This window comes from Eleutherodactylus coqui, chromosome 3 (assembly GCF_035609145.1).
Source record: "Eleutherodactylus coqui strain aEleCoq1 chromosome 3, aEleCoq1.hap1, whole genome shotgun sequence".
Lineage (NCBI taxonomy): Eukaryota > Metazoa > Chordata > Amphibia > Anura > Eleutherodactylidae > Eleutherodactylus > Eleutherodactylus coqui.
The window spans coordinates 158715502-158732137 of record NC_089839.1 but is presented as its reverse complement, the minus strand read 5'-3'; the positions used below and the strand labels follow the sequence as shown (position 1 = coordinate 158732137).

At 43.2% G+C, this 16636-nt stretch overlaps 1 protein-coding gene across 1 annotated transcript in view; it reads right to left on the bottom strand.

The window, feature by feature from the left end:
- Window positions 1–613: 613 nt before the first annotated feature.
- The window catches only part of LOC136621170 (ficolin-2-like), a 32391-nt gene continuing 16368 nt past the window's right edge, over window positions 614–16636 (bottom strand). The window contains exons 8-11 of the mRNA XM_066596444.1: window positions 13819–13946; window positions 13589–13718; window positions 6208–6342; window positions 614–1195 (exon numbers count right to left, since the gene is read on the bottom strand). Of these exons, the coding sequence (XP_066452541.1) occupies window positions 948–1195; window positions 6208–6342; window positions 13589–13718; window positions 13819–13946 (641 nt within the window). The 3' untranslated portion in view covers window positions 614–947. The remainder of the gene's footprint in view (window positions 1196–6207; window positions 6343–13588; window positions 13719–13818; window positions 13947–16636) is intronic.

The following is a 16636-nucleotide window of genomic DNA, read 5'->3' as shown; positions in this document are numbered from 1 at the left end:
TATAAACTGAAGAACCTGGAGGTTCACTCGGGACTATATTGCACCTTGTAGAATGTTCAGTGTTTCAGTCAGTATATAAAATCATCCTATGTGGCTGTAAGGCCTATTCAGGACTGTCTGCAATAATACAAGTAGAGTGTCATCATATGGAGTGATAAAGTATGCATGGTGTACATAGTAAAAAATTTTACTTTGCTGCGCCTTATTGCCTCCGCCAGCTTACTGCTGCATCCTCACATAACACCCCACCAGTATTGAAGGCCTCATGCTATAGCTCTTCAGTTTTTCTAGTTGGCCAGTCCAACCCCATTGTCAGCCTGTTATATATTGACCAGTGAGGTGTAAGGTTTAGATCCAAAGTGTATATATTATCATGATTTTATTTTATGGATGTAATTCTCTGGAGTCCTAGTAGTCCTGGTCCTTTAGTCAGTGGTGTACACAATGGAGAGGGGGGTCTATAGCAATGCTCAAATGGACTAGGACAGACAGGCCTGCTCTTTTTTTCTCCTTCCTTTCTTTCTCCCTTTCTATATAGGTTCACACCCAATAACACAGATATATGTATAAAAGATTACGATTACTTGATGGTCAGAGAAAACAGAGGACAATGTAGTAGAAATCATTTATTGCATGAAGTTATGTATTAGACATGAGGTTACAAGTGTGCCATATAAGAGATCATTACATGAATTGTGTTACATCCTAAAGACAGACAAGACCCCTTTACCTCATAAACACTTCTGTAATTGTGATGCCCTTTGTTAATATACAGCCTATTTCTGGTAACATTCATGGACATCACCAAAAAATGGACTCGGTGGTGGTCCGAGATCAAAGACTTCACTGATATGATCTGTGTCTATGATAAATGGAAAAAAATTACACTGTCACTGACTTGATTCCAGAGGGTTATATCAACATGAGCAATAAAAATAGGATATATCTTAAACTGGCCGGAACTTCATTTCCGTTATTTTATAGGAATAATTGTGTCCTTTTCCAGTTTTCCAATTAACTCCATCTGCATAGCTGCTGTGTGTTCCTCCCAGATACTGTCCATTCAGATTGGAGTGATGGCAGTTTCCATACCACCAAGCCGCTTTAAAAATTATTGCGCAATTGTTTGCATCAACATCATTGTCTCTGTCTTTGGTTGAGAAAGGGCGATTGTTGTGATACTCAAGAGAGTCACCTATAATAAAAGAAGGAACAATTATCAAAATTTCCCTCTAAGGGTGGCTTCACACGAGCATGTTTTTGTGCGTGCATACACGCGCACAAAAATATGCGTCTATTAGCCCTAATGCATTCTCTATGGTGTGTGCAGATGTCCGTTCTTTACAGGCTTGTGCGTGCAAAGATAGGACATGCGTGCACCATAGTGAATGCACGCATTGTTTTCAATGGAGCCGTGGCTGCTGCCGGCGGCTCCATTGAAGACAGTGGTCTGCCGCACCCCTGCATTGTTTTTTATGGAATGGCTTTACATATAAACCCTTTGCTGAAAAACAAGAATTTTAGTGTAAAAAATAAATAAAAAACTTACCTGTCCGCTGCTGCCGTGTCCTCCGTGGCTATGAAGAACACATCTGCCGCATGCAGCAAAGGTTTCCTTCGTTATCACTAGTAAAAAAAAATTCCCTGCTGCTACATCTGCCACATCTGTGACAGATGCAGCAAAGGAACTCTTCAATTCCCTACCGCAGCTGTCGCACATGTCAGCTGTGGTAGAGGATTCCGCTGCCGACACCCCGTCATTGGATTTCAGGGAAGGGCTTTAAATATAAGCCCTTCCCTGAAAAACAAGTAAAAGTAGTGTAAAAAAATTAAAAAATAGATACTCACCTTCCTTCAGCTGCCGGGGCTCAGCCACGTCTTCTCTGCGCTGTCCCCGGCTCTGTAGTGCTGTTCTTTAAGCAGGCGGTGATTTAAAATCCCCGCCTGCTGAAAGAGCTGATTGTGATTGGCTGAGGTGCTCAGCCAATCACAGGCAGCTCTCACCAAATGAATGACAGCAAAACATAAAATATATTTTTAAATATGATATATATATATATATATTTTTTTTTTTTTTTTTTAAATTAAGCAATGACAGAACTGTGTTTTGTAAGTGACCTTCCCAAAAAAGTGACAAGAAGTGGTCAAAAAGTCTTATGCACCCTATAATGGTAGATATAATCTCCAGCTTGCTCTGCAAAAAACAAAATCATCACACGGTGCATCAAATAAAAGTAAGTATGTTAAAATATGACAACAGAAAGCAATATATATTTTTTTTCTTAAGAAAAAAGTTTTTTGCTTTTTAAAGGATAAAAACTATATAGATTTGGTATTGCCATAATTGTACTTATTTGCAGAATAAAATCAACATGCCATTTTTACTATACCATAAATTACATAAACAAAAGCCAAAAATTGGGACAATTGTGTTTTGTTCTATTTCACCCCCCTTAAAATTTTGTAAAAGTGTTTAAATATATAATATGGTACATTAACCCCTTCAGTGGCGGGTTTCTTACCACCCCGTCAGACCCACCAGGGCAGGTTTTTTAAATGGGCCAATTATTTAATTTCAACTAATTTTCCAGTCGCGTTCCAAGAGCCATAACTTTTTCATAGCCCATATGAGGGCTTGTTTTTTGCTTGTTTTTTGATGGCATCATTTTTGGGTATATATAATGTATTGTATAACTTTTGTAAAACAATTTGTAGAGAGATTGGGGAAAAAATAGAAATTCTGCCATTTGTTTTTTGTATTTCATTTTTACGGCGTTCAGTGTGCAGAATAATGAATGTGATAACATTATTCTCTGAGTCAGAATGATTCCGGCGATACCAAGTTTATACAGTTTTTTTATGTTTTGCTGTTTTTGTACATTTAAAACGTTATTTTTTCTTAAAGGTTTGCTTTTGTGTCGCCACATTCCAAGAGCCGAATTCATTTTATTTCTCCATTGCCAGAACTCTATAAGGGCTTGTTTTTTGTGGGATTAACTCTAGTCTTTATTTATCTATTTTTTAGGAACATGTAAAATTTGATTGCTTTTGATTGCTTTTTTTTCTACGGCAAGATTAACAAAATCTGTAATTCTGGCATGTTTTTTATTTTTATTTTTCACTGCATTCTCTGAGCAGTATAAATTAATATATTAAAGTAATTCTACAGGCTGGTAGGATTATGCCAATACCAAATTGTAATAGCTTTTTTCTTTTTCGCTACTTTTTCACAGTTGAAAAAACAATAGTACTAAAAGTTTAAATCACCCTCCTTTTGCCTTATCTGTAATAAAAAAATCTAAATCAGAAAAGAAAAATACATATTTGGTATCACCTCGTCCGTAAAAGTCCAATCTATCAAAGTAGTGCATTATTTACCCCGCACGGTAACCATAGTCCGAAAAAAAAATAAAGAACTCCACAAATGCACTTTTTTAGTCACTCTGTCTCTAAGAAAAATGCATTAAAAAACAATCAAAAAGATATATGTATTCCGAATTGGTACTAACATAAACTACAGGACATCCCGCAAAAAATGAGCCTCCGCTCAACTACGTCGACGGAAAAATAAAAAAGTTATTGCGCGCAGAAGATGCATCAGAAAATAATTTTAAAAAATTAAATGTCTTTGAAAAAACATACAAGTACTACAGCAAAAAAAAACCTATACAAGTTTGGTATCATAGTAATTGTGACCCATAGAATAAAGCCATCATGTCATTTTTGTTGCCGTTTGTGTGCCGTAGAAACAAAGCACACTGAAAGATGGTGGAATGTCCTTTTTTTTCATTTTATTCCACTTGGAATTTTGTAAAAGCTTTTCAGTACATTATATGGTACTTTAAATAGCACCATTGAAAAATACAACTCGTCCCGCAAAAAACAAGCCCTCATACTGCGACATCGATGAATAAATAAAGGAGTTATGATTTTTTAAATGGGGAAGGAAAAAACGAAAAGGGGCAAAAAAGGGGGCCGTGTCATTAAAGGGTTAAATAATGTACTAACTTTCTTCTCTGGGTCATTACGCACACAGGAATACCACATGTTTAATTTTATTTTTAATTTTTTACAAAGTAAAGGGAGAAAGGTGTTTTTTTTCATAATTTTTTTGTATATATTCTTTATTTTTGATTGTTTGATTGAAGAAGAAATGGGGAGGATTTACAGAAAGAAAAATCAGGGGAAAACAATGAATGATCACAAATAAAATAATCAATCAGATACAAACATGAAACAGTGACAGCTCTGTTGAAAGTACAGCGAGTAATAGCCTATGAGAAGCGGGAGCCGGGTGGGGCCTCAGCAATAGTGTATAATGGACTAAAGCGTAGTTAAATAGGGACCTCGTTGGTCAAGGGGTAGCAGAGGGTTGCGGGGATGGGCTATGTATAAAGGAGAGCCAGATCTTCCAGAGGTTATCAAATCTCACTGGGTCCCCAACTCGTTTGGCCTTGACTCTCTCAAAGGAACAGATCGTGTTCACCTCTTTGTACCATTCCGATATGGAGGGGGTGGTGCTGTCTCTCCAATATCTAGGGATTAGGATCTTAGCCTCATTTATGAAGAATGGGAGAATGGGTTTGTATTCAGATGTGAGGCCTGACGTATCTAGGTTTAGGAGAACAGACTCAGGGGTAAGAGAAATGTTGGATTTGAAGATAGCGCTTAGCAGCTTCTGAATCTCTGCCCAGAAGGGTTGTAGAAGTGGGCATGAGAACCATATGTGGGAGTATGATCCGATGCCATCCAAGCATCTCCAGCATAGCGGAGAATAATCAGGCTCTATTTTGTTTAGTAGAGCTGGGTTTTGTACCATCTGGATACTATTTTATAATTAAGTTCTTGGAACCTAGTAGAGGAAGAAACCGAATGAGACCTGGAAATGATATTGCTAATCTCGTCTGTGGTGAAGATCGTATTTAATTCAGATTCCCAGCGAGCTATATAACAGGGCTTATGTTTGTCTTGTGTTAAGGTCCTATAAATTTTAGAGATTGAACTCTTGATGGGCTGGAGGCTCCAAAATAATTTATGGAAAAGTAAGTTTTTACCAGTATCTATGATATCTGGGGGGCACAGCACCACTGAATCTCTAATGATATGTAGGTCTTCGGATCTTAGTGAAGCATCCCCCAGGTGGTTTAAGAACTGTATATCTTGGGGTACAGATTTGTCCCTGATAAGGCCACTACATTGCAGCGTCTTAACGTGGGGGTCGCTCATAATTTTTTGTTTGAGTGCTCTGAATTTGTTGGGTATTATTGCGGGCAGCGGGGTATAGCCGCTAATCTGAGGTATTAGTTTATGTTTCTTGTTTGATTTTTCATAATTGTTTTACTATTTATTTATTTTTTACTTTTTTAAAATTTTTGTCCCTTTAGAGGACTTCCACAGAGACCCATCAGGGTTCGATGGTGCAAACCCTTCACATGCCGCGGTCTATCTGACCGCAGCATGTAAAGGGTTAGCACAGCAGTGATCAGAGGTTTTCTCCATTCTCTACTGTGTAGGAGCTGGTGCTATCCTCTGACAGAGGGAGCTCCCTCCCTCTGTCAGCCTTTTACATGCTGCGGTTGCATAGACCGCGGCATGTAAAGGGTTGTCTGCTATATCCTCTGACAGCCAAGCACCAGCTCTCCGTGCCACAGAGACCATCGGCCGGCTTCTGACAAGCCGATGGTCTCTGTGGCAACCTGTAAACAAAGCAGTGCAGGAGTTTAAAAAAAGAAGCGGGAGATTGCTGGCAGATCGGTAATATCTTCCTGCTTCTTTTTTTAAAGTCCTCCACTGTTCTATGAGGGACTGTGCAGGCAGATAACAACGCCACAGCTTATGGCATTGCGCTCTGTAGGTCCCATAGTGAAACATAGCCCAGAAATCTTCCGGGCTATATCGCTATGGGCGGTGGAGCTCCTCCCGGAAAATTTCCGGGCGTGCCACTCAAAGGCTTAATGGATGGAGTGCAATGCCTCATGTCTCCTGTCACTAGCTGGCACTGGCAATAGCAGCTAATTATGAGGGCTTCTTGTGCTGGGGAACAGTCCTATTTTCTAGAACATTGATCTGCACACTGTGGTTCTCCAGATATAGCAAAACTACAGGTCCCAGCATGCCCTGGCAGCCTCACTGCTCTAGAAACCATTAAATATTAGGCCCCATGATAGAATATTACATGAAAAGCTCTATTACCAGAGTAGACATTACCTGCACTGCCTCCAGTGAATTCGCCAATGTGCAGCTTATAATTGTCAGCTTCTCCTGATAGGGAAAATGAAGCATAAGCAGCAAAACTGTGTTGATTGTCAAAATCCATCAGATCGACTCGAAGCTTATGGGTTCCTAGAAGGTTAAACATGTACAAAGTCAGCACATGAAGGAAGATGCCATAATCCAGGCTGTAGAGTTCTACAAGCTCATACATAGTCTGGTAGTAGGGTTGCCACCTTTGTCACCAAACAAAAATGTCCAATGTAAAAGGGGATGTGAATAGGGGTGTGGCTTATAACTATATAATTTTACCTCCCTGTGGTCCAAGTAGTAATAACACGGTGGCTCAGTAGCCCCAGTAGTCATAGCACCCCCCTTCACTGGACCTTATGGTCAATCCCCAATTTCAAAACGTTGTGATGCTGTGTAAAATTTAAATTAAAGAAAAAAAATACAATGATTTGGGAATCTCATGGAACCATATTTTATTCACAGTAGGACACAGAACATATTAGAAGGTGAAAGTGAGACATTTTTCCATTTCATTTTTAAAAATGTACTCATTTAGAAGTTCATGGCAGCAACACATCTCAAAAAAGTTGGGACTGGCCCATGTCTACCGTAGTGTAGCATCCCCTCTTCTTTTTACAACAGTCTGTAAATATCTGGGAAGTGAGGAGACCAGTTGCTGGAGTTCTGGAAGAGGAATGCTGTCCCATTCCTGTATAATGTAGGATTCCAGCTGCTCAACAGTCCTGGGTCGTCTTTGCTGGATTTTTTGTTTCATAATGTGCCAAATATTTTCTATTGGTGAAAGGTCTGGACTGCAGGTGGCCTGTTCAGCAGCCAGACTCTTCTTCTGGAAAGCCATGCTGTTGAGATGGATGCAGTATGTGGTTTAGCATTGTCTTGCTGAAATATACAAGGACTTTCCTGAAAGAGACCTTGTCTGGATGGGAGCATATGATGTTCTAAAACCTCAATATATTGCTCAGCACTGATAGTTCCTTTCAAAATGATTAAGCTGTTCATGCCATAAGTTTTCATACCATCAGAGATGCAGGCTTTTGAACTATGTGCTGATAACAGTCATGTCTGGAAGTATTCCTGAGCTTGTACAGTGATTTGGATTACAGAATCATGCAGCAGCCGAGCTGTGGACCGGCCTTTGTGGGTAAGACCATGGGGTTCTTAAGGTTGTTGTCCCGGGTGACTCTGTGATCTCTCTCCAGCAATGGCAGAAACATGGCCAGCTCAGTCGCATGCAATGGAAAATAGAACAGTCAAATGGTAATCGATGACAATAAGTCCCAAACGGTGTTGTCACGCGACGCCAGTACCTTTGTTCCAGCAACTGAATACTTGTCATTAAATATGAGAGTCCACAAACCAAAAAGATAATTTTCAAACCGGAGGTAGATGATTTCACTTTACTCACTGAATCCAACTTTGATTTTTCCAGAAACAGCACAAGTTAACAGTCTTAGACATGGCACTCCTGACAGCCTTCTTCTCTACTTCCATTCAGTTACTCACACACATGTTCTCCTAGGAGACACTTTTCCTTCCTGTACGATCCCAGGGGGGTATTCTCCTGACACGGTGGAGCAACACACAACTCTTGCCTCTTTTCCTTGCGTCTAGTTTCTACTCGTGACTTGTCATAGCAGGGGTTGCTACCCTTTGCTTTGGTTCCCGGCCGGAAGACTATCTCACGGAAAATGAGGCAGAATCAAAAGTGAGCTTCAGCCTCCCACTGACACGTCCTCCTCCACTGACTACATCTCTGCATATTCCTCAACTCACACTACTCTAACAGTGAGGGGAGTCAGAGGTTCCTGATCGGCAGACTGTTACTACCCGCCAACAACTTCCATTTGTTCCCAACCCCCGTTAAGCCTCTTTTTTTTTTTTTAAAGACTTCAAAGTCAGCCCATTTTCATAGTTCAACACATGCTTTTGCTTTTTACATTGAAAAGTTTTGTAAAGTTATGCAACGTTATAATGTTTAAGTAATGTGCAGGAGGATGTTTAATATAGCACTTATTGTTTGCTTCACTTGCTCATGCCTAATTTGAAATAATATTCTCCCATAAATGTAATATGCTAATTTAGAAATGTGTAGCTTACATATGCTACCGTGTGTGCAAAACTGTGTGCATGGTATGTATGATTTATGTGTATGACTGGAGGTTTCTTGTGACCCCATGTCGCGTCTCAGTGTTTGCAACCCGTCCAGTCTGTCCAAGTGGGCGGGGCCTTTGTTTCACCTAGTCCTACTTTTTCAGAGAAAGTCATGGTCATTCCACTCGTCTCTTGTTTATCCTGCCAGTCGCCCTTTCTAATTTTTGTGGTGGTCACAGTGCGTTTCATCCTCAATAGAGAAAGTGATGGTCATTCCACTTATCTCAGTTGTTTAGTCTTTGGAGAGGAAAGTTAGTAATTTCTAAATGTACTTGCAAGTCCTATTCTTTACACGCTGTCATAAACAAAAAGTCATACACAGAAAAGACATTTCTTGTAGTCTCAGTACACCTGGAGTAGGTTAATCCTTCAAATAGGTAACCAGGGATAGGAGATGCGTTTATAAGTTTCTCCTTGCACACTCTGTGACTGCGCAGAGGCCTCTTAGGTGAATTGGAAGTCATACCCTGAAAATGACTCTATTCCGGATTCATACACTCTGCTTTGGAGGTGCCGGGGTCGGCTTATTTTTAACTAGGGGGGAACTGTAGTGGCCCAGTACATGCTTTCCTGGCCCCCTCCATAATATCACACATGTACGTCTTATATACCGTAGATGCTTTGTGCAAAACTGTCTTGTCATTCTGTTAGGTGTATTGCGCAGCTGCAGCAAATGAGAGCTTAATGTCTGCAAAGTGTGAGTTGACTGTCTGTAAATGTATCAATTTATGTCCTGTCACGTGGTATGAGTGAGGATATAAATGTGAGTGATTAAAAGCGGGAGGAGAGAAAGTATAGAGCTGAATGGGGATACATTCAACCTTCATGTAGTGAAGATGGAAGAGGAGGAGAGGTTCCACCGATTGTGTGTTCCCATGATGAAGAGAAAGTGAAGCCCCGAAGAGAGAGGGAGTGAGCAGTAAGTGAGCGCATTCTTCCAAGGCCTAGTGCAGAGGTACTCATTCATAATTGTTTGTCACCCAGGCGTCCTGTAGTCTGGGACTGCCAGGTGGAGGTACTCTTCTTTTATTGTTTACACTCCAGCGTCCTGAAGTCTGGGTCCTGCTACATGGAGGTACGCGTCTTTATTTAGTCCCACACCGGCATCCTGAAGTCTGGGTCTGCCGTGTGGAGGTACACTAGCTTATCTAATTCCTGCACTTCTCAAATCTGTAATCTGTGCCTTGTGTACTGCTGAAGTTACGTTAAGTAAAGTTGCTCCAGGCCCTGACCATTCCTGGGTCCTGAAGTACTCTATCATTGTCTGTGGCCTAATTATTTTCCCACCAATGTTCATCCCGGTGGGTACCAGAACGATGGCATCACCCGTGACAACCCTTAGCACCTGTTCTCCCATTTATTGGGCATCCCCATGCCGGGAGCGTCCAGAAGAAGCCCAGTGCTGCACTGGCCTTGGCTGGTGCGTCCCTCTGGGAGGGAGCGTGGCAAGTGCCGCCGTAACAAGCCAGCATCTTGCCCTCCCAGCTTCTCAGCGTATGCCATGTGTCCGGGGTCCCTCTACAGGACGCTGCACATGGGGCCATCCTTTTCAGGATGCTAACTGTGTGTTTAGGCAGGGGTTACCCTCTTCCTGGCTGGTAAGGTATAAGTTGCTTCCATCTTGTATAGTCTGGTGTTGTGTAGTATTAATCAGCATTATTCTATGTGTGCTTCTACAGTTCTGTATAAACACTGCCTTGCGTTCATGCTGAGCATGGTGTTCTAGCACCATGCAAACACAACACCTCTAGTTCCTAAATGAGTTAATTTTTAAAAAAATCAAATGGAAAAAAATCTCACTTTAAACTTCGGATATGTGTTCTGTGTAGCATTGTCAATAAAATATTGTTATATGAGATTTCCAAATCATTGCATACTTTTTCTCTTACAATTATTTACATTTTACTCAAAGCGTTTTAAATGCGACAATAATGTACAAACTCAACACAAAATGTAGGAATAGTCAAATGAACTCCTACCACCCTTTGCCTTGGAGAGCCCACCTGGGTCAAAGAGCCAGCCTCAGCCTTCTCCTCTCTGCTTTAGTTGCCTTTTCATCCATCTGCCTCCCTGTTCCTGCAGTAGCCTCTGAGCGCAGAGAGGCAGTTTTCTATTTAGGCAGTAGCACACCTACTTCAAGCCTCTCATCCAAAATTGATGACCGGGCTGCAGGCTTCAGAACCAGGAGTCGGAGGCGGAAGTTGAGCCGCCATCATTACCACCACCTTCACCGACATCTATCCCATATTTCAGTATGTCCCAGGTCAAAGGCCAGCCCTCCACCCCCCCGCTATGGGAACATAAAAAACAAAAAAATATCACCCTAACCTTGCATGAGCACAAAGCCTGAACGCAAGCATTTCACATCTGCTTTCAATGCAAGTCCTGCCCTTCAGGCTAGTGGACACAGATGCCTTCCACAATATGATGCTCCACGCTAACCCACAGTACCAGCTGCCCAGCTGCCATTCCATTGTCCAAAAAGCCATCCCTGCCCAGCACTGCCATGTGAGTGATAACGTGTCCCTGGTGTCATAGAAGGCTGTCAGTGGCAGAGTGCACTTGACCATTGACATGTCGTCCGGCAAGCATGGCCAGGGGCATTATATATTCTTAACATCACATTGGGTCAATGTCCTGCAGGTGGGGCTTGAGTCCGATAGGGGTGGCTCACATTTCATTGTATCCCCAAGAGTTATGTCCTTCTATGACATAATCACTGACTGAGTTGATCAGGGAAATGTGGTAGATATAGTATATCTTGACTTTAGCAAAGCATTTGACAAAGTATCTCATATTGAAAAAATGACCAAATATGGGATCGACAAGGCAACTGTTAGGTGGATTCAAAACTGGCTGAGTGATCGTACTCAAAGAATGGTCATAAATGGCTGCACATCCAAGTGGAAGAATGTATCAAGTGGGGTACCACAAGGCTCTGTCCTAGGCCCAGTGTTGTTCAACATTTTTATAATTCATCTGGAGGAGAGAATTGATGGGAAATTGATCATATTTGCCGACAACACAAAGCTAGGAGGGATAGCTAACACTAGGGAAAAGAGGGAGAGTATTCAAAAAGATCTAGAAATGCTTGAACAGTGGGCAGCGACTAACAGAATGGTATTTAACAAGGAGAAATGCAAAGTCCTACATCTGGGCAAGAAAAATGAAAAAAGCACATACAGAATGGGAGGAATTGGGCTAAGCAGCCACACATGTGAAAAAAGACTTGGGTATACTAATAGATCATAGACTGAACATGAGTCAACAAAGTGATACAGCAGCCAAAAAGCAAACACAATTCTGGGATGTATTAAGAGAGACGTATAGAGTCTAGATCACGTGAGGTAATTATTCCCCTCTACTCTTCCTTAGTCAGACTTCATCTGAAATACTGTGTCCAGTTCCCGGCACCCCACTTTAAGAAGAGACATCGACAAACTGGAGCAAGTTCAGAGAATAGTTACCAAGATGGTGAGCAGTCTGCAAATCATGTCTTATGAGGAACAGAGCTGCTGCTGCTCTCCTTCTCCTGCTTCCACAATGTTTCCTCTTCTTCCTTCTTCCAAAACAAAACTTTTCTAAAGCACAAGAAACAGCTGTAGCTCTAAAGCTTTTCCTTACTTGGCTGTTTTGTTTACCTGGTAGAATTTGCCGTTTGCAAACTTCATGACATTACTTGTAACACAAGCACCACATCTGCTGTCTCCCTTAGCATAATTTTTGGTAATTCTACTGCTTTTCCTTGGAGCTGGTGGTGGAGTAGAGGACCTGTGCTTGAGTGTTGTGTTCACCCCACAGAAATTCTCCTTGTAAAATGTATAACATTGCTTTGAAAGCAAGCAACACACCTACTGTCTTCCTTGGTGCAGTTGTTGATCTAGGAGACCCTATGTGGGCCTTTATTTGTTTTCAGTGACACCTGTGTGCTACGATTGACCCCCTACAACACTGTACACTATTTTGACCAATTTTTTGAAGGAGCATTATGTTCCCCAGATGTGTGGCTGTATTCCTCCGCAATTTGGGTGGCTGCATTGGGGACCTTCTGGAAGGCAAATCAGTAAACACGATTTTTACTTCTATTAACTTTAATGGGAGTCAGAATTGACCGTTCTGATTCACAATGATTTTTATAAAATCGGCCTGATACCAACACAAGCCAATTATTCCACTAATCACTCATCACAAACTGTAGTAGTGCGATCCACAATAGTGCCAATAGTAATAGTTCTCCTGATAGTGACCCCAAAGGTAATAGTGCCCCTGATAGTGCACCCTCAATAGTGGCCCCAATAGTAATGGTGTGATAAGAGTGCACCCCCTTAGTGCTCTCCTTGCCCCTGAGCAACAACCATGATCACAAATAGTTTACTTACTGAAGCATCTCTGGTCTAGCTACCATGGCTGCTGTATGCAGTGACTCTGATTCCTCCCCTGGGTTCTGTACTGTGTCCTGTATATACACGACCACAAACACTGGGAGGAGAAGCAGGGTCTATGCAGATAGCAGAGGAGAAAGCAGGCTCTCTGCATACAGCAGCGGTGACAGAATGCAGATGCCAGCGGGGCAAAGCAGGGTCTCTGCAGCTATGGGACTGGAGGTGCTTCCTTAAGGGCTCCTGTCCACTGGCAATAGTGCATCGCGTTACTCGTGGCGATAATCCAGCTGCGGGTTACGCAGTGTACACTTTCTATAGCATTGTTTTGGAAAGTGCAGTGTCGGCGTCCACGAGCATAGAATCATAGTGATTCTCCGCTCACAGGATTCAAATCGCAGCATGGTGCGATTGGCCATGATTCTCCGTGGTGAGCCTATCTGTCACATAGGCCCACCTCAGAGAACTGACAGTTCTCTCCCCTGTTCCACAGCGGCGGAATATCGCTAGCGATATTCCGCCTCGCCTGTGGACAGGGGGCTTAAGTAAACTATTTGCAGTCATGGTGGCTGTTTGGGAGCAAATATTTTTTTATTGGCCATTAATATGGCTGGTACAAATTAAATAGCAGCACCATCCTTGAAACTTAATTTCTGTCTGGGTTTGATGGTTCAGCAGCTGGCTGGCAACCCTACTTGATAGGTATCTATTAAGAGAGGGGAATGCAGTGATCTACTGTTCCACAGTAACAACTTGTAGTACATCACAATATGAGCAGATGTGTCCACAGTAATTCTGGTGGATGCAATAGTTACCTGAAGATGTGAGATGGTGAATATTATCATTTCCCAGCCAGAACTCACTCAGTTGGTTACCAAACCCTCGCTTGTAATCATTCCACTCTCTAAAAAAGTTGATATTTCCATCATACCGCCTTTGAAAAACCTGTTGACAGGGACAAAGTAAATATTATATTGGAGGTAGAGCGGGAGCTTTTTTTTAGAGGGTCACTTTAAGGAAAAGCTAAATCTATTTTATTACATACAATCCATCCTCCTCCATCTGTATCCATGTCACACAAGACTGTAAGTGGATTTTCTCCGGCTGGATATATTTTGTACAAGCCACTGAGAACTGTGCCTTGGTCCAGCAGTTCCTTGCAGTTTCGAGGTGCTGGAAGAAATAGAAGGTTTGTTGGTGTGTACCAGTGGAAATATAATGAATAAAATAATATTAGTAGATTTTTACGGTCAAGAAGTGGGTTCTATGTCAACTTTAGAGCAAACCAGTAGTTACATGTTATAAACTGCTACTTTCTGTAGGTAATGTAACCACCAAATTACAATCACAGAACAGAAGTTAAGCAATGACCATGAAACAGAAAATAAAAATCCAAAAACATTAGTTGTCATCATTTTACAAAAGAAGGAACAAACAAGGGTCGGAAGCGGTGTTGTTATAGGCCTCTCACTAGCTAAGAAAGAAACCTACTTCACACTGATAAGGAGCTAAAACCCCGAAACAGCTGTCTGTGTATGGTTTTCTGGCTTAGTTTCCTATTCCCAATCAGTATTTTAAAGATATAATTACTAGAGATGAGCGAACGTACTCGTCCGAGCTTGATACTCGTTCGAGTATTAGCGTGTTCGAGATGCTCGTTACTCGTAACGAGTACCACACGATGTTCGGGTTACTCTCACTTTCATCTCTGAGACGTTAGTGCGCTTTTCTGGCCAATTGAAAGACAGGGAAGGCATTACAACTTTCCCCTGCGACGTTCAAGCCCTATACCACCCCCCTGCAGTGAGTGGCTGGCGAGATCAGGTGTCACCCGAGTATAAAAATCGGCCCCTCCCGCGGCTCGCCTCAGATGCGTTGTGTGACATAGCTGAGGGACAGTGCTATCGTGTTGGAGCTGCTGTAGGGAGAGTGTTAGGAGTTAGTGTAGGCTTCAAGAATCCCAACGGTCCTTCTTAGGGCCACATCTAACCGTGTGCAGTACTGTGGAGGCTGCTTTTTGCAGTGTTGCACTTTTTTTTTTTTTTGGTATATCGGCCATGCAGAGCATTGCGCCCTGCAGTAATACTACAGGGACAGAATTGTGTAGGCAGGGCCAGAAGACATATATTATTGACTGAATATACGCAGTGGTCCTTTTCAAAAAAATATTGGGCAAAAAATGTATTTGGCCTGCCTGTCACTGTGCTCAGTGTTCTGGGTCCGTGTGTGCTGGGGGTAGTAGTTCTACAAATAAATACGCAGGCAGCTAAGTGTTATAGCAGGCGTGCGCCAAATTATTTCCTGGCTCAGAAATCACCGCTCTGTTGCAGTTAATAACAGTGCGACACTCTTTAGTTCTGTCACACACTCCAGGGCCAGAAGACATATATTATATTGACTGAATATACGCAGTTGGCCTTTTCAAAAAAATATTGGGCAAAAAATCTATTTGGCCTGCCTGTCACTGTGCTCAGTGTTCTGGGTCCGTGTGTGCTGGGGGTAGTAGTTCTACAAATAAATATACAGGCAGCTAAGTGTTATACCAGGCGTGCGCCAAATTATTTCCTGGCGTTCCGTAAGCGAAGTCAGCCTCCAACCACAGGCCAATAAGCGGCACATTTAATTACAGCGTTCTGTTTCTGCATTACTGGTAATACAGCATGCAGAGGGGTAGGGGTAGGCCTAGAGGACGTGGGCGCGGCCGAGGACGCAGAGGCCCTAGTCCGGATGTGGGCACAGGCCGAGCTCCTGATCCAGGTGTATCGCAGCCGACTGCTGCGGGATTAGGAGAGAGGCACGTTTCTGGCGTCCCCACATTCATAGCACATTTAATGGGTCCACGCGGTAGACCTTTATTAGAAAATGAGCAGTGTGAGCAGGTCCTGTCGTGGATGGCAGAAAGTGCTTCCAGCAACCTATCGTCCACCCACAGTTCTGCGCCGTCCACTGCTGCAACTCAGAATCCTCTGGCTGCTGCTCCTCCTTCCTCCCAGCCTCCTCACTCCATGAAAAAGAGACATTCTGAGGAGCGGGCAGACTCCCAGGAACTGTTCTCGGGCCCCTGCTCAGATTGGGCAGCAGTGGTTCCTCTCCCACCAGAGGAGTTTATCGTGACTGATGCCCAACCATTGGAAAGTTCCCGGGGTCCGGGGGATGAGGCTGGGGACTTCCGGCAACTGTCTCAAGACCTTTCAGTGGGTGAGGAGGCCGATGACGATGAGACACAGTTGTCTATCAGTGAGGTAGTAGTAAGGGCATTAAGTCCAAGGGAGGAGCGCACTGAGGATTCTGAGGAAGAGCAGCAGGACAATGAGGTAACTGACCCCACCTGGTTTGCTACGCCTACTGAGGACAGGTCTTCAGAGGGGGAGGCAAGGGCAGCAGCAGGGCAGGTTGCAAGAGGCAGTGCGGTGGCCAGGGGTAGAGGCAGGGCCAGACCGAATAATCCACCAACTGTTTCCCAAAGCGCCCCCTCTCGCCATGCCACCCTGCAGAGGCCGAGGTGCTCAAAGGTCTGGCAGTTTTTCACTGAGAGTGCAGACGACCGACGAACAGTAGTGTGCAACCTTTGTCGTGCCAAGATCAGCCGGGGAGCCACCACCACCAGCCTCACCACCACCAGCATGCGCAGACATATGATGGCCAAGCACCCCACAAGGTGGGACGAAGGCTGTTCACCGCCTCCGGTTTGCACCGCTGCCTCTCCCCCTGTGCCCCAACCTGCACAGGTGGGCAGGGCCACTATATCTCCCTGACGGCACATTGGGTGAATTTAGTGGAGGCTGGGACAGAGTCAGAGCCTGGGACCGCTCACGTCCTACCCACCCCCAGAATTGCGGGCCCCAGCTCGGTGGTGGTATCTG